We start from the raw sequence: 12021 nt of genomic DNA on the forward strand, positions 1-12021 counted from the left end.
TGTGGCTTAATGACTAGGGGAATTTTACTTTGAAATTTGGGGATATAAAAACCTAAAGGGGTTTTTCTTTTTTGTAAATCCATATCCCCCTTTTCTAATTTTCAAATTACCTTAAAACGTATCACCGCAAAAATGGTGTTTTTAAAATGTAAAGGGATAAAATATAATTTAAACGAATATCAGTTTTAAAAAAATTTCTTTTACTTTTACTTTTTTAAAAAAGGGAAATTTCATTAATTTTATAATGCCCTAAAATCAACATTGATATATTCATCTAAATAAAGCGTTGAGTATACAGCTTACTTTATCAGCTGTTTACTTTTTCTTTTTATAAAAAAACAATTGAAATAAATAAAACAAGGTATGAAATGTGTACGTTGCATGTTATTAATATGTGCATAATAAAATGTTTTCACTTAAATCCATGCATTATTTATAATTAAATAGTATCATAACCATTGTTGAGGTGAAAAACACCCACACGGTATAGGAAAGGTCAAAACAAGCATTGGTTTATGGCAAATTCAAGGTAGATGACGGTCAACAAAAAGGGTAATTAAAATCATGAGTTTTTAGCGTGAACCGACAAACAAAGGAAAAATCAAAATAGGTTACCACTTGAATATTCAGTTTTGCCCAATAACTTGAGTTTGTTTTGCCCTATTCCCAGCAGGCACATCAACGTTGTTTCAACGTTGAATTATGGTCAGATTTCAACGTTGAAATAAGGTTGGATTTATATTCGGATTTAAAAGTTGAAACAACGTTGAAATTTAAACGTTGATACAACGTTGCAGCATCAACGTTGTGCCAACGTTGAAGTTTCAATGTCATTTCAACGTTGACAACCCACCATACTTTAATTTTTGGATATAAATCAAAGTCACCAAGTTTAACAAAATATCAAGACAATATTTAATACTTATGATATTTTATTTCAAAAAACAGTTCAAGTGCAGATTAAATTCACTTTAATAGTTTTAACAATTAAGCTACACAATTTGTGTATGTCAAAGTGTTTGAGTACTTTTCTTTGGCTGTCTCTTACTGCTTCTGCCAAATAAAAATAAAGAAGTTTGTAGTTCAAAGTGACTTGGCCAATCTCAAATATTATACATATAATTACTCAACTTAGTGATTTTTTTTATCTTAAAATGCTTATCTCAAAGATTAACATCATAAAACAGCCATAGAAATTTGAAACATAGCTAAGTTTCATATTGACAGCAAATACTGTACATAAGACAACATAATCTTTTAAAAAGAAGCTATTTAAAAGTCTCACCTATGATTGATAAGAAAAACTGCTCCCCGTCAGTTACTTGCAGCATACTCCCAAGAAATTATCATTCTAAGCTCTAGCTAAGACCATTTTATGCAGCATCCTGAAATCAACAAACATGTAAATTTTATATTAATAATATTACAGGAATATTCTGATAATATATTTTAAGACAAGATAAATATCCATTAGTTGAAAAAAATATACTTTGTATTGTAAAGAAATTCAAATATATAAATTAATAAGAATTAATTTCAATTTAACAAACCTGACAGTTCTTTTTATGTTGAATGTATGGTATACAGGCTACAGCTACAATACTCTAAATTTCAGCCAGGACCAGGATCTAGAATATAAAATAATACATAATAACATAGAAATAGATTTATTATTCCCTATAAATTTACGACTATTAAACTGTATCATTCAACTTTGTTTTTTTACTTCATGATAATGTATTTTTTTCAAACTAAGTAACACTGATTTATACTATCACTAAAATATAAACATAGTTATATCGACTAATCGTAAATTATGTGGGCCGAACTACTTTATAGGTTTCAATTGATTAAATTTTAATTAGGATATAATACAGAAAAAATGTTTAATAATATGAAAAATGAATTTAAGAAAGACAAGATTTGTAAAATCATAAATTGCCAAAGACATCAATAACTTTGTGTTTACAGGGCCTACCGAACTTAGGTCGCGAAAACGTGTCAAATCAGCTTAATCATGTGTTTTTATCTCTCATTTATTTCATAAAGTAAATTAAATTAGAATTTTAAAAATAAATAATAATATTTTAGAAAATAATCAGTAAACCAAAGTAAAACATTGCGGTAATACCTCCGAAATCCAAATAAATTGCCGAATCGTGTTGTAACAGCGCCACCATTTGCACGAACGATGATCATATACAACAAACAAAATCATAGACCGCAACAATTACTTTCCCTGGGGTTTTGACTAATATCAATTAATTAACTAATATTATTCATAAAGATCTAAAAAATAAACAACAAACAACAAAACATATTAACAAATATTTAAAACGTTAATAGAAAGTGAAAAATTGTTTCCAACTTCATTTGTTTACGCGCTAATTTTGAATATCCGGAAAAAGATTACACGCAGATTTTCCTGACAAAAATCACTAACAGTCTAATTCAATAACACAAAATTAGAGTTATACAAGTTTATTTAATGATTAAACTAAATGTAAAACTTCGACCATAAACAACGTTGAATCAACGTTGAGTATACGTTGGCAATATATCCGTATGGTCGCCCATAGTTGAATATTGGTTGAACAACGTCACGACCATATTTCAACGTTTTTCAACGTTGAAACAACGTTGAGTGCCTGCTGGGTTGACTCCAAACTTGGTATTTAGGTAGCTTATATAAAGATGCAGCTTAGGATTGCAACCAAGGTGTCTATGTTCAAGGTTAAGGTCACTTTTGCTCAAAATAAAAATTGAGATTTCGCTCAATAACTTGAGTTTGCTTTGGGTTATTGACGCAAAACTTTTTATTTTGGAGGCCTATATCAAGTTGCAGATGTCTGTGATCATGTTCAAGGTCAATGTTGCTTAAAATAGAAGTTGAGTTGTCGCGTAATTACTTCAGTTTGCTGAGACCTTTTGACACGGTTGCTAAAAATAGAAGTTCTGTTTCCGCTCATTTACTTGAGTTTCCTTAAACCTATTGTCACGCACTTTGCTTTGTAACTTATATTATGATGCAGCTTGGGATTGCTACATGGATATCTTGGAGCAAGGTCAATGACACATGGTTACAATATATTTTTCAGCTTTTACTTAATAATTTTAGTACACTTTGAGCTAATGAAATTTTACTTGTAGCCTAAATCAACATACAGCCAGGCATTGCTTATGAGGTATCTGGTATCTGGTATATCTTTATTTAAAACTATTGAAACCAACTTTCTGTGTAGGTACAAACAACAACATCAATTTTTTCGTCATTGCCATAGTTCATTCCTAATTCCTGTCACATTAATACTTGTCGTTGAAAATCTAGTTTTCGTCGCATTGAATCGCTTCTTGTTCTAGTTGTAAAGGACGGGCAATTATGAAGCAAACTTAAGCAGTTATCTGAAAACAATTTGAGAGTATTCTTAATTTTCGTTATTTTATTGATACTATATATTTCTATATTTTATTTCAGGAGGTACCAAAACGAAGAAACGTAAGCTTTATATGTTTCATATATAAAAATGTCAATATTTCAACATTGATTGAAATAATTCGGAAATGAAAGAAAGAACATACTTTTATGATGTACATGAGAATTTTGATTTTGGTATCTTCATCCGACGACATATACATGTACAAACATACTCTACTATTAATACTGACTAATTAAATGTTGTTCAACCTTGTGTTAGATAAGTCAGAATAGAAACATTCAAATTTTGATGCGACATTTCATATAATTGTTATATAAAGTTTGAATAAAATGTGACAATATAGAAAATAAGTTGGCGCTCTTGTGTTCAGTTCTTAACTGGATATAATGTTAGTGTTAATGCATTTACATCAATGTCGTTTGTACGAGTTTTAGCATTTCCAAATTCGCTTGGCACTGAACTTAATAATTATGTACTTTACAGGTAAATGAATACCGTATTTTGAGAAGGTTTCAGATTTTCTGTATTTTAATTAAAATAGTTCAAGAATATGTCGATATATTATATCATAATGTAAAATATATAAATATACTTCGTACATTTGCCTTTGGACCTTAAATTTTTATTAACATGTATGTGTAACACAAGAAATTGTAATACGTTTTGGACCTTACTTTTTCGTAGAAACAATTATTCACGTCAAGTTGATAATATGATTGATTCATATCTTTAGGACATTAAAGGGAGACACAGGCAAAATTTGCATTTCTTCGTTTTGATTATTTTATTCATTATTCTGTAAATGTCCCAAAATAAATACACTAGGCAGTCGTTGGAATATAACTTTACTCCTTTTAAAGAATAAGATGCTGGTTTTCTTACTTGACCAACGTGGGTCAGTTTAGAGCGTTAAGATTTCACAATGGTTGCCACAGTGAACTCTGGAAACGTTAAAAAACATGTCAAATGAATGACTTATACTTGTCTCAGTCATTCAATATCCACAATATCTGTAATTGTACCTTCCAGGGTTTGTCCAATTCACATGGCTTGTTTTAAAACTACTTGGTGATTCTGTCGGCGTCTAAAATTCGTTCAATATATCTAGATATTTTACGCTTCAAACTCATAATATATAGAATTTATGCAGAAATTCAAGCGTGATTTAATTAAATTAATTTTTTTTATATTTTAAAATTAATTTTAATATCTATGTCATTTATTTGCCTGAGTATCCCTTTAAAACATGATATGTACAACAAGTAGGTACTACATACTATCAAATGGTTGAACAAGAACTATAAACCTTACTCAATTTGTGCTAGCACATATTTCAGATTTAGTTTCATTAATTTAACAAGATCAACACTTAAACTGACGTTTATATCTCTGCAGACACATGGACATATTTGTGACATACTTTTTTCAGCTGCATTTTACAGTTTCAATATCTAATGATATACAAATTTTAACGTTTGTTTGTGATATGCAGGCTTCAGAACCTCAGTTCCCCTTTCAAAATTTCGTTTTTTTAGTTCCGCCCATTGCTTTCTCGTTTCGGGCACACGCATTCTTTTACTTGGGGACCATACACACTTTCTGTGGAATAGCATGTCAGTGTCACATTAAAGGCTCCATATGAACCGCCGTATGAACACATTTGCGGTTGTTTCTAAATTTAAAATGTCACCATTTTCGTGTTAAAATTCTATTTCAGCAATTGCTAGCGAGCGTGGACCAATACCGTCCATGAACAGGATCAATCAAACCGAGCCTGTATTATTTTTTTTTTTCATTTTGACGTATTGGACTTTCTTTGTGTATTCTTTTTTTCTCTATTTGAACAAAGGAATTTTAATGACAAAACCAAAACTTAAAAAATTAGAAATTACCTTAACCGTAAAACTACTTTGACCGTCAAGGTTTCGTTAGATGTATGTTGTAAAGTTGTCAGATTAAATTTTTCGTTTACAGTTTTGATCCTTTTTTGAACAAAAACCACTTATGACAACGGTCATGAGAAATGTTTCATATATTGCAAACATCAACATTAATAACACCGACATTCTGCATAATTTGAGTATGACCTTGATCTATAAATGACCTTGAATGTCACTGTATAGATTTCTACTATATTTTGTTCAAGAAAATGATCTTTTCTTTGAAACATCTACATTTCTTCTCTGATTTAGAAATAAGAAAAAATCTAGCGTGGCCCCACTTAGCGGTGTCTCTTTTTAAAACTGTTTACACGGACATGGCTTTGATTTAAAGTTGTTAATTTATAACATTGTTTTTGTTAGCACATTTTTATACTGTTATCAATAAACCTCTGTGAAACGAAAATAGTTCACATTTTTATTTATAAATTTTGATAATTAAATAGATCTTTCTGAACGGTATCTCACATTTAAAACATTTTTCGAAACCTTTTTCATATTTTGCCCTACAATTAATGAAACTTTTTCAATGAGACTATTTTAAATATCTTTATGAACTTCCTTTAAATAAATATTTTATATATTATTCATACTTGTGTAGGTATCATTATCCTTTTGAACTATCATTTCTTGCACGGTAACACAAAACAGGCTATATATTTAATACCAAAAGTTAAACTGTTATAATATTACTTTACTCATTTATGCATGCATATTGCAGTCAGCATCAGTATTGGAGGGTCTTGATGTATTCGATAATGATGTTCTTTACTATGACATTTACCAAAAAGCTTTATCTGAAGGTGTAGAAAATGATAAAACCATCCGAGTTAATGTTGTTGGTAATTTTGCCCAAGGAAAAACATCATTGTCTAATATCCTTGTTGGAAAACAATCGGTGGACGTTCAGAGCACCAATGGTGTTGAAATAATACACTGTAAATACTCTAATGATCATGAAAGTGTCACGTTTTGTTCACTGAGCACTTCACCTGGAGACAAAGAATACCACAGACGTATTGCTTCATTAGTACAGATTGAGAAAGATGAGAAAAAATCTAATCAAAGAACAGATAATTCAAAATTTATCAACTTAAACGAAACAAGTACAGAAAGTAACGTCAGAAGGACAGGCGTTAAGAAGCATACCGGAAAGAGCTGTCCTCTTTCAAAAGATTTTCTAAAGGTTTCAATGCTGATCGACATGAATCAGTGTGTCCCGTTTAATGCGGATGGAGATCTACAGTTCTGGGATTTTGGGGGTCAGTTTATCTTTTATGCAACACATACCTTATTTCACAGCAAGACTTCTGTTTATCTCGTTGTTTTCGATTTAACCAAACCGTTATCAGCTATTGTAGAGGATACAGAATTTCCGAATGAATCAGTAAGAAAAAGCATACAGCAGTATGCAGAATACTGGATGAGATCCATACATTCTTACGTTGGGTCCGACGATGGTTTACAGCCTCCAGTCATTCTTGTAGGTACTCATAAAGACTTACTCGAAGGCGATGACAACATGAGGCAGAAATTTGCAGACGATTATTTTGATAACATAAGGAAACTTTTCGAAGACACGCCAATTATTAATCATATTCAGGCAAAGGATTTTGCAGTCGATTGCACCAATCCTAGCGACAGTAGCATTGTTGAACTGCGTAAAGAAATCATACGTCTTGGTGCTAATTTAGAAGAGAAAAAAATTCCTGCAAGGTGGCTACCTCTTGAAAAGGAATTGCTTGCCATGAAACATAGAAAGATAATTATGTATAGCGAAGTAGAGGTAATTAATGCACAAACAGACATTCCGCTGACAGATAAGGAACATATTAAAGTGTTCCTTCTCTATCAACATGCAAAAGGAAACCTATTTTACTTTGACGAAGAGCCACTATCAGCATACATTGCGCTGGATACTCAATATGTTATTGACGCATTTAAATGTATAATAACATCAGAGAGATTTTGCAAGAAAGATCCTACATGTCGCCGTCTCTGGAAGACTCTTACACAGGAAGCAAAATTAGAAATGCAATTGCTAGAGAGAGTTTGGAGTACCGATGAAAAAAACAACTTTCTGAAACACAAAGACGTGCTACTGATGTTGATGCAAAGGCATTATATCATTTCCGAAGCATTGAGTTATGACGACAAAACAGAAGAGACTAAAGGACTTGGCTATTATGTTGTACCATGCTTCCTTCGCTTATACAGAGCTAATGAGCCTGTAAAAGAATTACTTTCTGGAAGACAACAGACGTTGCTGAAGTTTGTCATGTCCTTTACTATCTCTCCACTAGTGCAGATAGTGTATTATCGTGTCATTGCAGCTTTGGTTGGAAAATGGGAGATAGTATCCATTAACAGTCCCGAACAAGAGAAGCAGGTATTGCTGTATGAAAATCTGGGTGTATTCAAACTTGACCGTTACCATGTTGGAATAATTGAACATCATCAGGGTTTCATTGATTTAAGTGTCCAGAAACTTTGTAAGTCGGGTATTAATGCTGCCATTGTCGACTTGTTTCGTCGATTTGTGGTTTCAAACGTCATGAACGAATTTAAAAAGCATAGACAGGCATCAAAAAAACAAAGAAGCCCTTTTGAGATTTGTTTCAAATGCAACGAAAAAAGTCACTGCTTTGGTGGAAGTCAACAAACTGTGTCATTGGAAGAGCTTCAAGAATCAACGGTTGAACCTTGCCCAGATATGATCAAAGGCCATGAAATAAGTACACGACAGGCAATTTCTGAATGGTTTCAAGACCACTTGAACATAAGATTGAAAAATGATTACGTGTTGGGAGAAGAACAACTCATCAAACTGTGTAACACAGTAGGAAAAAATTGGCAGATACTTGGAATCAAACTTGGTTTAAGCAATGTACAAATAGAGCAAATAGAATTGGATAACCAAACCACAGGATTGAGGATATTTAAAATGCTTTTGAAATGGACTGCTCAGAGGCAAAAAGAGGCCACATTCAATACACTTATTCAAGCTATGAAATCAGCAACAGAAGTATCCGTTGACTGGGATAAAGTTAAAAACATCGGCGAGGAAATAGAATCAAAAAATAGCACCGGACTTTAGCACTACAGACAAGTAAGAATATATAAATTTGCCTCTAGAAGTTTCAGAGACAATTTGTAAAAGTTATTGAGCGACTTAGCAGAACATTCATATAGAAATTTCCTTTGAGACTCAATTACAAGATATTTGTCAAGACAAAAAATAACAAAAACAAAACAACAACATATACTGATTATATAATGAAAATGATATTTACTTATGTGATATTAATTTTGATATTCCATGTTTTCAGCTGAACAATAGATAAGTATGTTGTGTATGTCAGTATTTTTGATGAAATCAGTTTATTAATTAGTTTCCGATTCATTTACAATCTTTCATTTTTATTGAAGGTACTGTATACAAAAACTAAAAGACAAAACATGGCAATGACTGTGTTACTCAGATGAGCTGAAAGGCGTCGAATTTCTTATTGGAGTATCCAAACATAGTATCGAAACAAAAATATTATAATCGTATAAAAGAAGGTGTTGCAAAAAAACAACTTTTAATTAGAATATGGAGATATTGTTGGAAATTTGATATGATATAATTATTCAATTAAAATATAATGTTTGCAATAATCGTTTAAAATGCTGTACTGCTGTACAAAGGAATTTAGATAATTAATAAAAATTGAAGTGTTATGAGACTTGGATGAAATAAAAGTTCTTTGTGTATCTAACTATACGCTCAAAACCGTATATCAACAGAGACAAAACGAAAAAATATTTGCAACATTTTTCGCAATGTTAAAAAGACCTTATTGCATTTGTTTTCACTACAGTACTATAATCTGTAAATGAACTTCGAAACACAGGGGTGTATCTCCAAGAAAATAATTGCAGAGTGTTTCAATTTAGTTTGTCATTTGGGTTATAGAAATAATAAAACACTATCCCTGTTGTTAAAACATGTTTCCCCTAAAGAATTGTTACTAATCTGCGAGCATCTGTAAATGGCTTCTTCCACTTTCGTCACTAGGCTTCTTCCACTTTCGTCACTATTTATATCTTAGAACAGGACGATTTGTGATAAACATATTTCATGAAACAACGTAATTTGCTTTATTTTGCTTTACTATTATTATAGTTTATTTTATAATATTTATTCTTGTTTATTTTGATCGATCACTTTACAACATCTGAACATGTTTGATGTATTTGTTATGAATATGTAGAAGACAAAATAGTGAAGCTGTGTTATCATGTGTATGAAATAAGAGCTGCTGAAACAACATGGTAGCCTTTGGCTAATAATTCTTCACGTGATAAAATAGACAACTGAAAATAAAACTAAAATTGGATAAATTACCGTCATATTTGTATCTTATTATTTCACAAGAATTTCGCATATTTAATAAATGTAACATTTTGTTTGTTATCGCACATTACCATATTTGTGCATTTTAACACATATCTCTTGTAAATTTTTTTCTGACAGCACACTTGTTTAAGTTTGTTTTTATCATGACTTGATTAAAATGATTTATCTGTGGATATTGAAAGACATATTGAGCTGTGAATGTGGAATATAATGTTAAAATATCATGTCTCCAGACTCATGCTAATTTTCATGAAAAAAAAAATGAAAATGATTTTTATGAGGAAAACATTTGAAGAGAACAAATACATTATTTTACTCGTTGCAATTGACACTCACGATTCACTTAAATTACCCAAATGAGGTCAAAATAGGCAAGAAGAGCCCTTACTGCGTTAGTCACGCAGTAAAAATACGGTGCTAAATACTGCAATATCGGTCATTAGTTGCACATAACATGTATATAAGTACTTTTATCTTAGATTTTTTAACTTCACTAAACCTCTTAATACGTTTTCTTCAAGTTTATTTTTCTTAAAATATTTTGGCTCATCTGGATGCGCGCAATTCTAATTGATGTGCAAAACTTACATACTTTGTTAATTTGATAGAAGTAGTCGTTTTATAGTACAATTTCATTTTTTTACCTGTTATGTGATACGTACTCAGTGTATATCATTTAATACATAAATTAACCTCAACATAAGTCTTTTACAATCGTTTATCAATTAATAACTAACTTGATTATTTTTTCCATCTTTTAAAGTTTAAATAAATGATATACCTGGGATGATGTTAAGAGTGAAGCATATCAAAGATAAAATTAGAATTTGATGTTGGCGAGTGAAGAACTTTGTCAAAAGAATTCTGATTTTTTATCCCATGTTCCTTTTATATATTATTGTTAGATATTTCTAAGCAAATATTGTTATGATACACATTTAGTTACGTCATCAAAAATGAAATAGATAATCAAAATATTTAGCACTCTGCAAAATGACTGACCTTTCACACAGTTTATTTTTACAAAGATAAATAATACGTATAATTAATTAAGCACATCTGCAACAAAAAATAATATATAGACAAACAATTTGATCTCTTATGCAATTAAAGCTTTGCTTGTATACTGATATATTTTTGATAATGTATGTACTGAATGCACTGTTAATTATGATGATTTCTCTTCCTTAATTTCTATACTCAACGCACAGTAAATTGCGATGGTTTGTTTCTGCTAATGCATGCCATCAAATAACTGTTAATTATGATGCTTTTATCATGCTAATTAAATGGACTCCACAGAGGCTTTTTTTGATATGACGAAACTGAAAATAAAATATATTTTCGCAAATAATGTTCCTTTCCATTTGACATCCGTCTAGACCAATTACATGTGTGTACAATTTTAAATCATTCTCCAAATTCTGTTTTCCAGAACAATTATTATAACTATGAAAAATGATTCAAAACTGAAAGGCGTTGAAATCGGACTAAGGATAGCATAAACATACAATTTTCGAGAATATTTTTCAAATTCCTTTCGACATTTTACTTTTTTAGGTGCCCCTCACCCCCCCCCCCCTGATTTCATTCGTACGAAATTCAAATGTTGTCTTTAGGCTTTTCTACGTCAGCGGAGTCCCTTAAATGAACTCAAAGCTTTGTTTGATTATGATGATTGTTTTCAGTTAATTAATTAAAGCTTTATTGAGTTGATGATTTGTGTATGTTAATGCATTTTATCATATTTTGATGTATGTTTAGAATTAGTATAGTTATAAGTATACATACACAATATAATTATGATGTTAAAAGTTTACATGTGTCATGCTAATGTTAAGAACCTTAATCATGATTATTCATATTGCATGTTATTAATGTCACTATTCATTCCGAAAATTCTTTATTGGATTTGACGAGTTTTACCATTTATTTTCTTTCAAAGTCATGTGTAGAAGGCTTACACTATTTTAACAATAAATTAAATCAATTAAAGTCAAAGCAAGCCATCTCAAAAAAGTAGTGACATGTTCTACGAGCATTGCTTATCTTTATGCACAAAACAAATAATTTTTGTTTAACATTGTTTCTTTTTGTTTTAAGGTTTCTTGCTCTTAGTGGAATAAATGAAAATAAAGTAAGGCAATCCATGAGTATAGAAAATTAAATATAATCGTGTTGTCGTTCGTTTCTGTTAATACTGATTGTTGGGATGTATTTATTATTTTTATTTACCTAATAC

At 30.7% G+C, this 12021-nt stretch overlaps 1 protein-coding gene across 1 annotated transcript; it reads left to right on the forward strand.

The window, feature by feature from the left end:
* The first annotated feature begins 3902 nt into the window (after positions 1–3902).
* Positions 3903–11347, forward strand: LOC132754032 (uncharacterized). Its single transcript, XM_060744619.1, has 2 exons — positions 3903–8486; positions 8807–11347. Exon 1 carries the CDS (start codon positions 6570–6572, stop codon positions 8472–8474), a length of 1905 nt encoding a protein of 634 aa, XP_060600602.1. The 5' UTR covers positions 3903–6569; the 3' UTR covers positions 8475–8486; positions 8807–11347.
* Positions 11348–12021: the final 674 nt, after the last annotated feature.

Source organism: Ruditapes philippinarum, unplaced genomic scaffold (genome assembly GCF_026571515.1).
Source record: "Ruditapes philippinarum isolate M1 unplaced genomic scaffold, ASM2657151v2 ctg2474_1_1_1_1, whole genome shotgun sequence".
Lineage (NCBI taxonomy): Eukaryota > Metazoa > Mollusca > Bivalvia > Venerida > Veneridae > Ruditapes > Ruditapes philippinarum.

Excerpts from the sequence above, each read along its gene's own strand:
- LOC132754032 (XM_060744619.1), top strand. The coding sequence starts at position 6,570 with ATGCTGATCGACATGAATCAGTGTGTCCCGTTTAATGCGGATGGAGAT.